Source organism: Peromyscus leucopus, chromosome 5, assembly GCF_004664715.2.
Source record: "Peromyscus leucopus breed LL Stock chromosome 5, UCI_PerLeu_2.1, whole genome shotgun sequence".
NCBI lineage: Eukaryota > Metazoa > Chordata > Mammalia > Rodentia > Cricetidae > Peromyscus > Peromyscus leucopus.
The window spans coordinates 121,919,092-121,936,954 of NC_051067.1; the positions used below are offsets into that span (position 1 = coordinate 121,919,092).

Consider the following 17,863-nt stretch of genomic DNA (forward strand, 5'->3'; position numbering starts at 1 on the left):
CAGTGCCTGGTTGCTGAGCAAGTGAACAGCAGGTGTTAATAAATGGACAAGGGGGTAAAAACCACATTCAGCAGGTGGAGCAGATGGTGGGCTCCAGGGAGCGAGCCTGGGTGCAAAGAAGGGCAGCGGTGAGACAGGACAGGAGTCACAGGAGCAGGGGACCAGAAAGAACTAGAAATCAGTGGCATTTAGATACTGCAGTGGAGCCCGGGGCAGGAGTTATGTGTCATGTGTTTGAGCTAGAAGAATAGATTGGACAGCTCTCTTTGTTCCTATTCCATAACCAGTGTCTGCCCCTGACTTAAATGTCATCTCCTCTGATAGGCCTTCCCTGGCTATCCTATCCACGATGGCAAACTCTTCCAAAACAGCAGCTCCTAGTGTGCACAGGCCAGCCTGAGGTGCTGCAAGACCAAAGGAAGATGCAGGCAAGTGAAGAACCGGAGAGCACAGTTTATTGGCAGACTTATTTTAAAAATATGTACTAGTCTTGGGAGACAGCAAAACCAACTGGATCCCACCATATGGGTCAGAAAGAGAGTCATGTATATGGGTGAGGATGACGTGACTTCACCCTGGCTGGGATGTATGTTCATCTTAAGTTCTTATCCAAGTACCAGGCACAGGTTGGAGCCTGGATCTGGTTGTAAGGCCCCATGCATCATTCATTCTCAGGATTTTGTCTACCTATAGTTGTGAGGTAAAACTATACACTGAAATGGACTGTGGTTTCTCTAGGACAGTCGTGACGGTCTGGATTCAAGATGACGGTGGTCATATCAAGCTGAATCCATACAGAGCCTACTCCAGCATTCTGATTCTTTTTTGTAGTTAGTTTAACATGTCTCTTCCTCAGACCGTAAACTGAATGAGAACAAGGGCAGAACCATTTTAAATGCAAGCCTAGTGTGGGACCTAGACCACCCAGGCAGATGAGAACCAGTCTGTTAAATGAATGAACGAATAAAAATGAATGAATGAGGCCCAGCAAGGAGGCTGGTAGGGAAGATTCCCAGGATCTCCATTTGCAGCTTGGCCAGCTTTCCTGGGTGCAGTAGGAGGCATGGGCTGGGTCTCTGGGTGGGACCCTTGACAAGAGCAGGAGAGGGCCTAGGCAGGGTCAAACAAAATGTCTTGCCAGAGAATTACACTTCGTGTACACACGAGTGGGGGTGCATGAATGCACACATGTGTTGTGGAAGCCAGAGGACACCTCGGGTGTTGGGTGCTAGCTGCCTGGTTTGGCTTTGGAGATAGGGTCTCTGGCAGGCCTGGATTCACCATGTAAGCTGGACTGGCAGGTCAGCCAGCCAGCCCCAGGGATGCTCCTGTATCCACCTCCCCAACGCTGGGGTTACAAACGTTTTCCCATGGATTCTAGACATGAACTCAAGTCCTCCAATGCTTTACCAACTGAGCTATCCCCAACCCTAGGAATCCTCGTTCAGCATGCAAACGCAAATTCCTCAGCTCCTTGTCCACGCTGGATCCGAACGATAGCCTAGGAACCTGGGTGCACAGCGCGGTCCCTGGAGGAGCTGAAATGGCAGCACTCAGCTCAGGAGAAGCGCGTGCGTAGTCGGTAGGGAAAGAAGCAAGGGGCTGAGAGGGTGACTCTCAGGACAAGTGTCAGGATGCAGGCCAAGGGGGGGCGAGTCAGGTGCCTGGAGAGTACTCCCCCCGGGACCTTTAGCTGCACTTGGCCTCCAGCCTGAGCGAACTCCTTCGCCCCTCCCCACAGCTCCGCCTCCCGATTGGCCGATGCCCCGTCCGTCGTCTCGCCTTGACCAATAGGACCGGCGAGGCACCGGAAGCCGGAACAGGAAGTGAGGCCGGGTCCCGCGGCGTCTCCCGTTAGCAGCTGTTGTAAGGCTATCATGAGAGGCCTCGGGCCAACCCTGAGGGCTCGGCGCCTGCTGCCACCCCGGTACCCGCCGCGGCCGCCGGGGCCTCGGGTGCCTCGGCTGTGCAGCGGGCTCACGGCCGGCGCCATGGACGAGCTGCTGCGGCGAGCCGTGCCACCCACACCGGCCTACGAGCTGCGCGAGAAGACGCCGGCGCCCGCCGAGGGCCAGTGCGCCGATTTCGTGAGCTTCTACGGCTCCTTGGCCGAGACGGCCCAGCGCGCCGAGCTGCTCGGCCGCCTAGCGCAGGGCTTCGGCGTGGACCACGGCCAGGTGGCCGAGCAGAGCGCCGGAGTGCTGCAGCTGCGCCAGCAGTCGCGCGAGGCGGCCGTGCTGCTGCAGGCCGAGGACCGGCTACGTTATGCGCTCGTGCCGCGCTACCGCGGCCTCTTCCACCATATCAGCAAGCTGGACGGCGGCGTGCGCTTCCTGGTGCAGCTGCGGGCCGATCTGCTGGAGGCGCAGGCCCTCAAGCTGGTGGAGGGGCCGCACGTCCGGGTAAGGCCCCACCCGGGCCCCCCGCCACCACCCCGGGGCCCTGCCCCTTCCCTCCCCCGCTACCCAGGTCCATAGCCGCCCCTGCAGCTCCACCTTGCCGGCCGCAGGCTTACTGCGTAGTGCGTAGCACTATCCTTGGGGCGACTGTCAGGTGCGGTACCCATTGCGCTCACTCCAAAATAGCTCAGGTTTTAACTGCTCTGTACCTGAGCAAGAATGGAGCACGGCAAAGTTTGAGCGCCTACCGCGAGCGCGACATGGCCCTAACAGGTTACATGAAATGCACAAAGATGGCCAGAAGTGAAGGTCACCACCTTATGAGTCTCCGAAGCCTCCAGCCTTCTTTCTGCAGTGCGACTCTGGATAGGAGATTTGACTAGGAGCTCAGCTCTAGACGCATTGATTTAGTGCTTGAACCAGTCAGCTGCTTACCCAGCGAGATCACCTAGCTTACAAATAATGGAGGTTTACATAGCTGCGACCCAACAGGTTGTCTAGAGTTGCTCCCAGCCCTTTATACCACTAATATTCAATAGAGCTCAGCACTGGCCTGACCCTGAGTTCATGCACAGCGATACCAACATTTCAGAAGTTCTCGGCATTCAGAGCTTCATCTTCTTTTTCAAAGTCAAACAGTGGAGTGATTGTGTCCTGACTCACTTGAGAACTCTAAGACAAGCAGGACAGGTTTTTACTTCCAGTCCTTCGTTTTGGGTGACATGTATCTCCTTTACAGTGAAGGACATCCATGCCAGGTGTTGAGTTGCCCCAGACCTCAGAGCAAAGACATCCATTTCTGATACATTCCCCCCAAGATAGGCTCCTTTGCACTGCCCAGCACCATGCTCTGTGAGGGTTAACCCTGGGATTTCTTCTCAGTTTGGTTGCTTAATCTTGGGTATAGTTCAGGGATTAATATGTGTGACAACAGTGCATATGACCAGATTTTTCAAGATAGCTGGTTCATTTCCGAGGCTAAGTGTTACCCAGGACTGTAAGCTTTCATGCCAGACCAAAAGCCCCAGATGTTCAGTGGGTATTGCAGAATCTGTCTTGGTTTCTGTGATACCCTGTTCCAGGCTCTGACGCTGTCAGAGTGGGTAAACTTTTGTATTCCATGCTCTGTGGCATTCAGAATGTCCCCACAACTATATGGTCAGTTCTTTGAAAACTGGAACCTTGTCTTAAACCTTCTGCATAGTGAAATGATGGCAGAGTCCTGGAGATAGGCTCCAGGGAGGCAGATGTTAACCCACTGTTTGTTTTTGAGGTTCAGAACTAGAAAGAAGGTCAGGAAGGGCCTGAAAGACACCCAGACACAAGGCAAAAACCACAGCCCTCAGATAGCTTCTAATACCCCATCCAATTCCAAATTCTCTGATTCTGGGAGTTCCTTTACCAGCCAGAACTCTCGGTAGTTCATCATGGCCACTGACACTTGTAACATTGAGACTGACTCTAGGGAGGAGCTTGTATCTGGCAATCAGAAGCAAGCCACACTTAGACATCTTACATACAAGTCCCCTTGCTTTTTAGCCTTGGCTGCCCTCCATGTAAGGGAGAAAGACAGTGCCTCCTGCCGGCCAGGAGTCATGAATGAGGCTTAGAGGTATTTGTCAGCAAAGAAGGAATAACCACAGCATGACTTTTTCCCTTCCACATGGTGCACACTTTAGAGGCCCTGTGTGTTTCTCCACCTGGGTCCCAGACTAATTGCTCTGACTAACTGTACCTAGTTAAGCTGATCAATTTCTTTATCCTTCACACGGTTCTATAACATTTTATCAGTTAAGTTGTTTTGAGACTAGAGATTTTATTCCTCTCCCTAGCATTTGTCAGTCAGGATTTGGTATTGTCACCTATCACCAGAAGAACTTGGAGTGTGAGTATGTATGTACATGCATGAGCCAGAGGTCAGCCTTGAGTGTCATCCTCAGAAGCTGTCCACCTTAGTTTTTGAGACAGGGTCTCTCACTGAGATTTGGGACTCACCAGTTAGATTAGGTGGACTGCTTAGTAAGTCCCAGAAATATTCCTTTCCCACCTTCCCAGTGCCAGCTAACAAAGTGCACCACTGTACTGGTTTTTTATTTTATGTGTACCAGTGTTTTGTTCGCATGTATGTATGTGTACCATGTATATACAGTGTCTACAGAGGCCAGAAGGCATCAGATCCCCTGGAAATGAAGTTACAGCCAGTTGTGAGATGGCATGTGGATGCTGGGAACCAAACCCAGATCCTCTGCAAGGTCAGTTAGTGTTCTTAACCTTGGAGCCATCTCTCCAGTCCCACCCCAGTTTTAAAAAACTAGTGTTAGGGATCAAACTCAGGAAGCTCTTAATTGACAGGTATCTCCTCAGCCCTGCATGGTCCCATTTTAAAGACTGTTTAGAGCAGTTTTAGGATTACAGTAAACCTGAGTGCAAGGTTCAGACTCTCCAAGTCTCTGCACTGTACAGGCACATCCTCGCCATTATCACCACACCCAGAGGGTTCCACTGCTAGGTGTCTGTGAACTTGGTGTGCAGATACCTGCATTCGCCAGGCCACTGGGGTGAGGACAAAACCACCAATTTGGCTCACAAGGCTTTAGAACTGACTGCAGACCCTTGGGCCTTTTTGGTTTGTTTTGTTTGTTTGTTTTTTGAGACAGGGTTTTTCTGTGTGACCCTGACTGTCATGTAATTTGCTCTGTAGATCAGGCTGGCCTTGAACTCAGAGGTCCACCTGGCTCTGCTTCCCGAGTGCTGAGATTAAAGGCGTGTGCCGCCACCACCGGGCTCCCAGAGCTTTCTTAAATGCAGTGTTTTCTTAGAAGTGTCCCAGTTTGCTTTCCTCTTCTGTGTCAACATTCTGACCAGAGCAACTTGAGGAGAAAAGTGTTTATTTGGCTTACAGGTTACAGTCCATCATGGAGGGATGCCAAGGTGGGAACTTGGAGCCGATAACTGAAGCAGAGACCATGGAGGGATGCTGCTTACTGGCTTGCTCAGCCACCTTTGTTATGCTGCCCAGGCCCAACCTGCCCAGAGGGTAGCACCACCCACAGTAGGCCGGGTGCTCCCAAGTCAATTATCAATCCAGAAAATGCCCCCCACGGGCAGTCTGATGGAGACAGTCCTCCGGTGGACTTTCCCTCTTCCAAAGTGTGTCAGGTTGACAACTGAAGCTAACTAGGACAAGAATGTGCTCACACTGAGTGTCCCCAACATTAGAACTACTAATTGACAGGTTTGTTGCTTGCCTGGCCCATGTGACCTTTGTATTTTCCAGACAGTTGGTTATAGACAGAAAGTTACCCCAAGCTTGCTCCCAAGGTCTCTCCCATCATGTGGGTTCAGGTCCCTGTGTGTTGAGCCCTGGCTGGCGCTGTCACATTAGAATAAGTGGCAAATGGCAGCCCCCAGTGCAGATTCTGTATGTTTCCCAGGGCCAAGTAGAAGAAACTCTGAGTGAGGAGATGAGCCTGTTCGTGTTACCTGTCTTGCTATGGGTGGTGTGGTCTCGATGATTGTAGCTAAGTTCCTCAACTCCCATGGAATTCTTGGGCTATCCACTGAGGTGAGCTGTTAGCTGATAGTAAGAAGCCAAGCTGGGCTACATAAGCCCCTGTTTCCAAAAAAACCAGAATGTTAGCCCATAGGAAAGAGAACATGAATGGATTATTCAATGTGGGGACTAATATAAAATCCTGAAAGCAGTGTTGCCATGCCAGGAAAAGTTCCCTTTGGTTACAAGTTAAACAGTGTTGTTTTAAAAAAAAAAAAAATAGCTGCTGAGTCCAAAGGCTCTTTGCTGTGCTTGGCTTGATGGTCTTTCTGGAGATGGACACCAAGGGCTTGGGCTTAAAGAGACACCAGTTCAGATCTGAGCCAGCTGGGCTTGGCCTCCTGTGTTCAGTTTTGTCTCTAATATGCCCTTAGATGACCTGGGAGCAGTTTGAGAGGTAATACTCAATGTCAGCCAGGCAGGGCTCCCTAGCAGGAGCTGAGTCCTCACCAGAGGACAATGACTAGCGTCTGGTCCAGCCCTGTGTGGTGGCCCCTGCCTCAGGCTGTATCTGTGGGTGTATGGGGGGTTGCCAGGGAAGTTCCCACTGGGTGAAGTTGGCAGCCTTTGGTTTCTCCACACAGTTGCAGCAGCCCATGAGGTTATCAGTTACATTTCTTATAGGTAAAAATGCAGTGAAGGGGACTGTCCCCAGGTTGGGGAAGGATAGTCAGTACTGTTTAGCAGTTGGCAAGCACCAGACCAAAATTGGCAGTTACAGCCCTACAGGATTTTGGAAAGGCAGTTCGGGCCAGGATTCATAGTAAGGTAGGAGATAGTGACCCTTGCCAGCATGAGAAGCAGAAGGAGAAGCAGAAGGAGACCACCTGCCTTCCCTGCAAAGCCGCCATGCTTAATGCTGCTGGACAGCCTCCTGCCTGCTAGGCTATGGAGTACCTCCTAAGGGCTCTGGCAAATTCTGTGTTAATTTCATGCTGTTCTGTGTTAGACCAAAGTTTAGTTTTGATACAAACAGAGATCCCAGAATATCAAGTGCTCTACCTCGACCCTTTGGCCCTTGAGCTGGCACTGTGCTCTTTCTGGCCCCACCCTTTTTCCCTGATAGTAGCTCTGCCTCCCTCCCAGCTCTGGGTTCTGCACAAGGCAAAGCAACTTTTCCTCACATACCCCAAAGAGGTCACTCTAGAAAGCCAAGCATCTCCGAAGAGAGACCAGAGAGCTTTCTGCTGAGCAAATCGCCTCCACAGCACTGGAACTAAGTGCCCCAAGCAGGCACAGGGAAGGCTGGCAGCCTGCTGGGGTTCTTGGGGCTCTCAGGCGCCTCAGCTTTTGCTGTGCCTCATAACTGCTGTGCTAATGAGCAGAAAGCACAGGAGACTGTTGTGTGTGACCTGGTGACCCGGCCCTCTATGGTCACTTCCCACCGGAACAGTTGTTTTAGCACCAGACAGTGAGACTTCTCACCTTTAGCCTACATTCCTTGCTCTTGTGTCCAGCATCACATGTCACAGCTGTCAGCAGCCCAAAATAGAAGAGGCTTCCAGAGGAGAGGCGTCATCAATGGAGCCAGGGTTCCTGGCCTTTTCCTGCTGTGTGTGTCAAAATGTAGCCCATCACATCTGCACAGCCAGCCTGTTCTAGCCCCAAGGCGAGGGGCGCAGAAGTAGATCCACAAGCTCTAGAGACTGTTTCCTAGGGATAGAGTTAGTGATACCTAGCTTACTCTTGAAAAATGGAGAGGATCTCAGGACCATGAAGAAGAGTCATAGTCACTGCAGAGTATACAGAAGCTTCTTTGTTTGTTTTGGAGACAGGGTCTCACTGTGTAGACCAGGCTGGCCTCAAAATCATAGAGATCAACTTACCTCTACCCCTGAGTGCTAGTGTGGACCACCACTCTACCTAGCTTTTTTTTTTTAATCATTATGTATGTGTTGTGAGCACAAATGCACTTGCCATCAGAGGGCAGCCGTGGGTATTGGCCCTTGTCTGCCAGCTTGTTTGAGATAGGTCTCTTGTTCACTGCTATGAGTGCTACAGGCCTACAGTTTCCAAGTATCCTCTTGACTGTACCTCCCATCTCTCCTTAGGAGTTGGGACTGCAGGCACACAGGCCATGTGTCCAGCTTCATCCTCATACTTCTGAGTGGGAGGCGCTGTACCCATTGATCTATCGTCAGCCAGAGCATGAGGTTTCATAAAAAGCTGTCCTGTGTTGCCAGCCTGCAGCTCCCCAGTCACCACTGTCAACACTTTCTCTTTCTTCTTGGGTGTGTGGGTGAATGCTTTGACTGAGGTGGACTTGGCCCTGCAGAGCCTTCAGCGAGTAAAGAAAATGAGGCTGGGAGCATAAGGTAAAGGCGGCATAGCTTCCAGCCAGCCACTTTTCCAGTCTTGCACCCCTTCCAGAGCAGGTCCATTGAGTTCTCGTGCACCCTGCAAGCAGTCACTGCCGGCTCTCACTCTCCCCTGGCCTGAATCTGTGTGCAGCCCCGCCGTTCAAAACGCCTCTTTCGCACCTTGGTCCCGGGTTTGTCCTCCCCACCCTGTAAAGCTACACACGACAAAACTGCCTCCTCTGTGCCCTGGTACTTAACTACAGGAACGGCAAAGTCATATTTATGTAAAGACTTCTTTAGAACCACCACCTACCCCTTACCTGCAGCTTATGCCCAGGTCACCCAAATTGGAGACCTTTAATCTTTTATCGAGAATTAAGATACATTGTAAAGTTTTTATAGCTGTGATAAAACTAATCTCCATAGGTACAGATCACCCATGTAGTGAACCTTACAGGGTATGTGGAAGGTCACCTCAGTGCACTTAGATGCCCTGGGATGTTTGCCATTCTATCAGTGTGGAATCCATCTGTGAGTAATAGACCCAGAGTCACAGAGGTCTGGATAGCCGAGAAGTTGATCATTTGGGTCAAAGTCTGGAGTGGAGAAGCCCCAGGCTGAACCTGCTCTTTAGTGCCCTGGATTGGAGGCATACTGTTCTGCTCTGAAAAACCACCACAGTCACCTCCTGGCCAGTGTGGCTGCTCCAAAATTATCTATCCTAGCAACTACCATCTCACCATGGAAAAGACAAAAGAAAAAGGTCAGCAAAAGCCATGTCCCTGATGTCATTTAAGGCTCCCAAAGCCATTATAAGACTCCTCTGTTTATAGCTCATTGGCCAGAAGTTAGGCCCATGGTCACTGCCATGTGCAGTACAAACTTGATTCTGCAGCCATGAGCCCAGCTGAAAGCATGGGTATGGACTCCAAGACATCAGGGTATGTGTATGTCTTTGGGTGGATAGCTCCTGGATGGGCACCTGCTCCTCTGAGGCTGCCTTCCTCTCTCTTGCCCAGGAAATGAATGGAGTACTAAAAAGCATGCTGAGTGAGTGGTTCTCCTCTGGCTTCCTGAGCCTGGAGCGGGTCACCTGGCACTCACCCTGTGAGGTGCTTCAGAAGATCAGTGAGTGAGTATGGCAGCCATGGCCTGCGTGGGTTTTATTTCACCTGATGCGTGAACACATCGTATGTGTGGGTACTGGGCTATTACCACAGAGAGGGTGGAGATTGGGGTGCACCCCATAAAGACCCTAACCAGTCTGTTAGTTACTCAATGTTATTTAAAGCAAATGGCCCGATCACCAAAGCTATAGGGACTAGCTGAACAATTGTTGGCCTGAGAGGTCAAAATGGTGCTATTTCATCCCGTTGTTAAAACACACTGTCAGCATAATCACATGCTCAGGGCACAATGCAGTACATGGCCTGCTGTCCTGCCCACACTCCATGCTGGCCCATATAATCGAGGGCTGGAAAGCATCCCAGGATGTAAACCTTGGTAATGTCTACTATTCCCCACGCTGGAAGCAGGAACATGTGGGATGAGGATAGAGACAGGTGTAACCACCAATGTTTGCAGCATGGACATCTGCTTCCAAACTGCAGGGACCCAAAGCAAAGATAAAGTGTTCGGCAGCAAGAAATTCCAGTAGGTTTGCATGAAACTGCTGCATAAATACACCTGAGAGCCCCACAAAGTACTCTGAAAACAAGTGTTCACTGGGGCAGCATATCCTGTGATCCCAGTGCTTGGAAGGCTGGAGCAGGAGGATCATCAAAAGTTCAGGTCAGCCTGGGTTATAGTATCAGACTAGCTAGGACTATAAAGCAAGACCCTGTCTCAGATCAGACGGACTGGTTTGGAGATGCAGAGCAGAAGTGGCTAGCAGGACTAGAACTCGGCACTTGTCGGAGTGTAGCTCTCGCATCTGTCTAATCTCTGTGTTACCGGGTCAGGTGTGAGGCTGTGCATCCTGTGAAGAACTGGATGGACATGAAGCAGCGTGTGGGGCCGTACCGCAGGTGTTATTTCTTCTCTCATTGCTCCACCCCTGAGGAGCCCCTGATTGTCCTGCACGTGGCTCTGACCAGCGACATTTCCAGCAACATCCAGGTACTTAGGGGTGATCCTTTCAAGACAAAATGGGCCTGTCACTGTGGCGTGCGTGTGCGTGTGTGTGTTGGAACCCTTTTGTTGTTGTTTTTGTTTGCTTATGGTAGAACTCTTGTACTTCATAGGTCCCAGTGACTAAATTTAGGCCCTGAAGCTTGGCAGCAAGTGCCTGTACCACTGATCCTTCTCGTCTGACCCCAGTGTCTTTTTGTGTTGTTTTTCAAATAGGTCTCACTGTGTAGCCCTGGCTGGCCTGGAACTCGCTGTGTAGACCAAGCTAGTTTCAAACTCAGAGATCTGCTTCCCTCTGCCTCTTGAATACTATGTGACCATGCCCAGATTCCAAGTATTTGTTTGTTTGTTTGTTTGTTTTTCAAGACGGGGTTTCTCTGTGTAGCTTTGTGCCTTTCCTGGAACTCATTCTGTAGCCCAGGCTGGCCTCGAACTCACAAAGATCCACCTGGCTCTGCCTCCCGAGTGCTGGGATTAAAGGCGTGCACCACCACTGCCCGGCTTCCAAGTATTTTTTAAATGTTGATTTTTAGCGTGGCTTTCTCCCTTTTTAAGAGAATCTGCTTTAAACTCTCATGGATAGTGTGATTGAGTAGGTAAATTTCCTGATTCATAGTTTTGGGCCAGGCCAAGGACAAGCTCTCACCTGACTGTGGTTTTGAGTTGGGAAGATCTGAAGTCCGTTAACAGGACCCTATGTGATGAAAGAGGAGTGCAGGGCAGATGTGCTAAGACATTGAGAGGCAACTTGACAGACAGGAGATGGCCTTTGGTTCTGTGTGCTGCTGCAAACCGGGAGCACTGGGGAGGTGAAGTTGTGAGGACTTGACTTGCCCCTTCCTGTGAAAGCTGGTCCTCTGCAGGCTTCTGGCAAGAATGTATGGACAAGCATGTGGCGCTTGGGACAGTAGGTGAATGGCCACACAACAGCACCTCCAGACCATGAAGGGAGGGAGATCCTTGGGGAAAGCAGGTTTGCTCGGTGCTAGAAGATGTGGGGCGGACTCAGGTCTGGATAGACATTACAGATGTGAATGAATGATGATGCATCGTGAGATGGGCTCCCTGGCTTCGGCTTCCCAGCTGGGGACTCAGAGGGTGAGCATCAGGCAAATGGGTGCACATTCTTGATGAGCAGAGACAAAGTCCCTCAAAGTTCCCACACCTTCGAGCTGACATGGGGACCGGTTGCTGGTGCTTCTCTGGGGGCAGCTCGGCATGTGTGTTAAAGCTGAGAATGCATTCCTTCTTATCTGAAAACTCAGCTCTTGTCCAGCCTGAAAGTCCAGATGCTCATATGTGCAGCTCCTGTGTATAACTAGAAGGTAGCAGCCATGTGTAAGTGTCCTTCAGAGGGTGGCTTCAGGAACCTTTGACCTGTACCCTGTGTCTATTGAAATGTGGCTATGGGTTCATGTTTTGCATGGAAGGCCAACCTTGACTTCCTGAGGATTGGACTCCAAACTCTAGAAGAGTGTATGTGGTATGGCCTCATTTGTGACTTCATAACACCTGTTGAATGTGTGCTCTATGCATGTCTGTCCACAGAACACCTGATTACCGTAGGCCTCTTTTTAGACCGTGCTGAGGCTGAAGGGGCCTCAGGAGAAAGGTGCTCCAGGGATCACATGCTGGTGAGGGCTTTGGGCTGAGCAGCCCTGCTCCAGGGATCACGTGCTGGTAGGCACTTGTGTTGTAAACCTGTTTGTTCATCCAAGACAAGCTGTTCCTGATTCAGCACCAAGAGTATCAGCTGCCATGAAGTGATCTTCAGAGTATCAGCTTAAAAACCCTGTAGTGAGCTGGACATGGTGGTGCACACCTTTAATCCCAGCACTTGGGAGGCAGAGGCAGGTGGATCTCTGTGAGTTTAAGGCCAGCCTGGTCTACAGAGCGAGTTCCAGGACATCCATGGCTACACAGAGAAACCCTGTCTCAGAAAAAAAAAAAAAGAAAAATTAGAAATGAAGCCATCAGTAGTGGCACACACCTTTAATCTCAGCATGGGTGGAGGACAAAGGTAGGCAGATCTCTGTGAATTTGAAGATAGCCTGGTCTACAGAGTGAGTTCCACGACAGTGAGAGCTACACAGAGAGACCATGTATAAGACAAAAGCAAAACAGAAAAACCCACACATTTAGTAAAAACATGAGAGCCAGTAAAGTCAACTAAGAGACTTCACAGCAGAAGTCGTTTCTTAACTTACTGTGTGGAGGCGTCTATGTGAATGTGTTTTATTTAGGGAAAATAAGGGTGCTGGCATGAGGCTAAAGAAATGCATAGAAAATCCTCTAATGGGTACATTTTGAGAAGGGAACCTTACACTGGGCTGCCTGGGGCCCTCTGAGGAACGCAAGTGCACTCTGAGCAGAGGAACAGAGATGGAACTGGGCAGAGTTGAAAGGATCCCCACGTGTAGCCCACTGCCCTCTGCACCGGCTCAGTGTGCGAAGCCGCTTATCCCAGAGGGGCCTGGAAAGACCAAAGGCGCTGCTCTTCCGCGGAGCTGGTAGGGGCTCTCCAAGTGGTGCAGGGCGGTGTGAAACTGTGTCCTCCAGTGTTCTCAAAACAGGCCCTGAACCTGAGCCACCAGAACCTGGGAGTGGGGATGGGGACTGGTCTCCTTGGGGCTTGTCCTGTGAATAGTGACAGGGTGGCTGGGTGTGAGCCGTCATGGAGCCCTGCTGAGGCTTGCTGCGGGTGTTTTCCAGAGCATCGTGAAGGAGTGCCCTCCCTCTGAAACCGAGGAGAGGAGCAGGATCCAGGCGGCCATCTTCTACTCCATCAGCCTGACCCAGCAGGGCCTGCAGGGGGTGGAGCTCGGGACCTTCCTCATAAAGCGAGTGGTCAAGGAACTGCAGGTAAGCCTGTGAAGTAGGCCCCTGTCGTGATGGCAGGTGAGCGCTGCCACCTTCCTGGGGACAAGGACCCAGACAGGAAGGGTTGGAGAAGAGGGAAGGAGGCAGAACAGCATCAGGGCCGCTGGGCCAGGCCTGGAGCCCAAAGAGCAGGTGTCTAAAGCCTAGCATCTCACTGGCTGCTCAGCAGCACACATGTCACATGACACCAGCTGTCTGGGGAGACCTTGCTCTGCACTCCTGGGGGCACACATCTGGGCACACATGTTCGCATGGCCACCTATCACTCTCTGCTGCTCTGGTCCATGTAATACGGTTGGCAGCTCTCCCCACCGTGCCATGCCAGACGCTCCCTCCCTGCAGCCCTCACTCGGGGCCTCGGGGAACTGAGGGAAGTTCCCCGGTTAGACCAGGCAGCATGAAGATAAATGCATTAGCCGTGTTGGTCTGATTAGTTTCTTTGCTGCCTGGGAGGGACACGCTACTGTCCTGAGACAAAATTGCTGCGTTTACCCTGGGCTCAGCTTTTCCGGCTGCTCCATGGGGAGCCGGGTGGCCAGGTGAGGAGAGTCTAACTCTGGGCTGCTGACAGCGCTCTGCACCAGCTGCTTCCTGCTCCCCACGTTTTTCTGCTCAGGTACACAGTGGCAGCCTCACAGTGGTGACCTCACCCAGCCAAGGGCAGTCCAACTGATTCCATGCTGGTTTTGCACTGGCTGACACTAGGGATCTGGTTTGATCATGTAAGGCAAGCAACCTATCACTGACCTGCAACCACAGTCCCCTGTTCCCCGTCCCCCCATTTTAACGTTTTATTTTGAGACAAAGTACCTCAAAGTTTTTCAGGCTGATCTTAGTAGTGCCAACATGGCTGCAGGGATCAGATTGGGGAATTGAGTGCTGGGAATCTGCTTTGTCACCATTCTACCTCCATCCCCCAGAGAGGGACCACACGTCTCCTCTCCGTTGTTCTCTGCTGCTGCTGTTGTAATGAGTGCCGCAGGGAGAGGAGACACAGAGGACAAGGAAGACGGGGAGAGAACAGGATCCATGATTGGGTGAGCCACCCAAGAGCTTGACCAGGAGCCACCTGTGGCCACTTCTGGTACTCATTTGTGAGCCAGGAAGTCCTTCTCAGTGTCCTCTCCTGAATTCTGGCAGAAGCCTGGCACCATTCTGCACCAGAGGCTCACCAGGGTCCAGAGGCAGCACACTTAAGAGCCCCAGTGCTAGTGAGGAGAAGTGGGAGCCCTCTGGCTGACCTTTCAGTGCTGGTCTGTTTCTAAATGATCAGTGGGACATGTGCACAATGTAAACTCCCGTACAAGATGTAAAATAGCCTCAGCTGTGCGAGAGCTGCAGAGAAAAACCAAAGGTACCATGGCATACTGGACTCCAGAGAGCTGTGTTCCCACAGCAGTGGGATTTTCCCATAGTGGGCTTACTGTGTTTATAGCCAGGGAGTGCTCATGTGTGAAGACCCTCCGTAAGATCTATGTGTAATTTGTATGGAGGTGATTAAGCTATGCCCTGTGGTAATACATCTTTGCCTGGCCCTGCTGACCCCTCTGCCACCACTGGGTTAGAGCTGGACAGTCACACAACATGGCGTCTTTATGTCAAGCAAGCATCAGGAGGACCTGGCTCTAGGACACTTGTGGGAGAGGTGTGGTGCAGAGAGAAGGTAAAGACTACATCCCATCCTAAGGGCCAGCTCTCTGGTTGTAAGCAGGCTGCCCACTCCTGACCTCTGTTTCACACTGTGACAATGGTGTGGTTGGAAATATCATGGTTAGGCTGATCTTGAGAATGCAAGATGCCTCCAGGCCTTGACCCTCACCGGGGTCCTCATGGACAAGGCTTAAAGAAAGTACAGTGATGCCATCAGCTGGCTCTGCTGCCTGAGGCAGCACACAGGCTGTGTGTTGGGAACGTCCCCGTGTGTGTGCCACCCTGCTGACCATGTGCTCTCTGCCCCCCTCCTCTCCCTACCTGCTGTGCAGAAGGAGTTTCCTCACCTGGGAGCCTTCTCAAGTCTATCACCTATACCTGGATTCACCAAGTGGCTTCTGGGCCTCATGACTGTGCAGGGAAAGGAGAATGGGAGGAACGAGCTATTCACAGACTCAGAGTGCAAAGAAATCTCAGAGGTCACAGGCGACCCAGTTCACGAAAGCCTCAAGGGCTTCCTGAGCAGTGGTGAGTGGGTGGAATCGGAGAAGCTGGTGCAGGCCCTGCAGGGGCCACTGATGAGGCTGTGTGCCTGGTACCTGTATGGTGAGAAGCACCGAGGTTATGCCCTCAACCCTGTGGCCAACTTCCATCTGCAGAATGGGGCTGTGATGTGGCGTATCAACTGGATGGCTGACAGCAGCCTGAAAGGCCTCACCAGTTCCTGTGGCCTCATGGTCAACTACCGCTACTACCTGGAGGAGACAGGCACCAACAGCGTCAGCTACCTGGGCTCCAAGAACATCAAAGCCTCTGAGCAGGTCCTCAGCCTGGTGGCCCAGTTCCAGAATAACAGCAAGCTCTAGCAACATCCTCCCAAAGCCCGGGCGCCTGCTCAGAACGGGAGCTGCTACGTTCTGACGGGCCAGGCTTACTTACCACAGGAGCCTTTTCAGGGAAGCCACAGCTGTGCTGTGTCCCCTGACCTCAGCAGGCACTCAGGAGACCCCACCTCAGCTGTCACTGTGCTGGCCGACTCACTGCTTGGAGGAGGTGGTGGTGGTGTGGGCACACATGCCTGGGAATATCCCTGTGCTCCTCCAGAAGCCCTGGCTGCTGCCCCCCAGCCTGTGCCTTCAGGAAGCTCTGCTACATCACCCACAGGCTGGCTGCCCAGGGCAGAGCTTGTCGAGCTGACAGTCCTCTGTCCTCTCTGCAGTGAGAGGACTAAGGTCTGTGCTGTGGCTGCTGCTGCAGCTGCAGCTCACACTGGAGGCTTTGGGACATGCACAAGGCATAGCCAGCTCCTCAAGATGCTGCTGCTTGAGGCCAGGGTTGCCTTAGAGGTTTTAAATGAGATTCCAGTTCATAATGAACTGAACAGTAAGGAACAAGTTTGTTCTGTAAACATTAAACATGATTGTTCATTGTACACCTTTCTTCGAGTGGACTTCCCTGTGTGCTTTTCTTCCAGGCTAGAGTCCTGGCAAGGCTTAGGATCAGCCCTGAAATGTCCACAGCGTATGTTCCCCAGCCATCCCATTGGGAACAGAGTGTGGATGAGGACAGAGGTGCAGGACGAGTATGTGGGTGGTTGTCTGTATCTCAGCATGTCTACGTGGCTGTGAGAAGGTCTGTGACACACTGTATGTGTCAGTGTGTGTGCTTGTGTGACTGTGTGTGCTTGTGTGACTCTGTGTGTGTGTGTGTGTGTGTGTGTGTGTGTGTGCGCGCGCGCGCGCGCTTCTGTGGGAGGGGTGGTCTGTGAGTGTATCTGTATGCATCTACGCTCATACATGTGCATCTGTGGGCATGACACACAGCAGGCACAGTGCTTCAGCTCTCGGTTGAACACACATGTCCCCTTGCTGTCCCTGACTGCATCTTCTAGACCTTCCCGGATTGGCCTCCTGAGATTGACTGGAATCCATGGCCTCAGACTCAACGTTGGCCTAGGTGGAAATGTCAACAGAAAACAGCTCTCACCTCAAAGCCTGAGAATTAAAGACCATTTATACTTGAGCCGAATGCAAGTGACCATGGCCCAAGGAACATGGCTTCAGGTTGCCCCAAAAGACAGTCCCATCATAAAAGTATTTCTGTTTGATTTTATTAATTACAGAGCTAAGTTGTAAAGCATTTGCCAAGCATGTTGGCATGTAGGCATATAGGGACCATATAGGCGGGTTACAGTAATGCAGGAAACCTGATAAAAGTGGTTAAGGTGCTAATGCCATTCTTACCTTTTGACTGATGGGAGCTAGTGATGTGTTATGAAGCATTTTAGGGCCAGCAAGTCAGCTCATGGGCACTAATCATGACAGCCTGAGTCCAGGACACTCAGTAAAAAGAATCATCTCCCACAAGTTATCCCCTGACCTCCACATACATGCCATGGCACATGCACAAAAGAAATAAAAATGTAATGATACTTCTTAATACATTTTAAAGGTTTTGACAGTCACAAGATTACTAGGTCAAACCTAAGAGTTGCATTGAACATGCTTAAGGTCAGACTTTCAAAAGGAAAGGATAATTTGACTCTGATCTGCAACATTCCAACTTTCCACAACCGGAGAGTCCCATCCCTGCCTTGTTAAGTCTGTAACAATGAATTAAAGGCCTTTCTTGGTTTAGCTTCAGCTTACAGAAACAGGGCTGCCTGTAACACACAGAACATCAGGTGAACAGTGGGTCCCACTGCAGAGGGCTCCTGGGAGCAGCTGGGGTTAGGGGCTAGTGTCTGTCTTCACCCAACTAGAGGCAGGGAGTGCCTGAGACAGGGAGACCTCCAAGGCATCCATCCCCCAGCTGCACTCAGTACCCTGCTCTGCAGAGCACCCTCCACCACCTGGCTCTCTGCATCAGCTTGCTGACTACCCTTCCAAGTGTGGTCCTAGAGCCCTTCCCTCCCCTGGTCTTTACCTGCTGCCAGCACTCCATCACTGGCT

The 17,863-nt window shown here is 51.5% G+C and overlaps 1 protein-coding gene across 1 annotated transcript; it reads left to right on the forward strand.

Annotated features, from left to right (window-relative positions):
• The first annotated feature begins 1,837 nt into the window (after window positions 1-1,837).
• Mlycd (malonyl-CoA decarboxylase) lies at window positions 1,838-16,344 on the forward strand. Its single transcript, XM_028875724.2, has 5 exons — window positions 1,838-2,402; window positions 9,272-9,384; window positions 10,214-10,370; window positions 13,095-13,244; window positions 15,245-16,344. Exons 1-5 carry the CDS (start codon window positions 1,878-1,880, stop codon window positions 15,776-15,778), a joined length of 1,479 nt encoding a protein of 492 aa, XP_028731557.1. The 5' UTR covers window positions 1,838-1,877; the 3' UTR covers window positions 15,779-16,344.
• The last annotated feature ends 1,519 nt before the right edge of the window (window positions 16,345-17,863 follow it).

Excerpts from the sequence above, each read along its gene's own strand:
- Mlycd (XM_028875724.2), top strand. The coding sequence starts at position 1,878 with ATGAGAGGCCTCGGGCCAACCCTGAGGGCTCGGCGCCTGCTGCCACCC. Across the intron at positions 2,403-9,271 it reads TGGAGGGGCCGCACGTCCGG|GAAATGAATGGAGTACTAAA; the intron begins GTAAGGCCCCAC and ends TCTCTTGCCCAG. Across the intron at positions 13,245-15,244 it reads GAGTGGTCAAGGAACTGCAG|AAGGAGTTTCCTCACCTGGG; the intron begins GTAAGCCTGTGA and ends CCTGCTGTGCAG.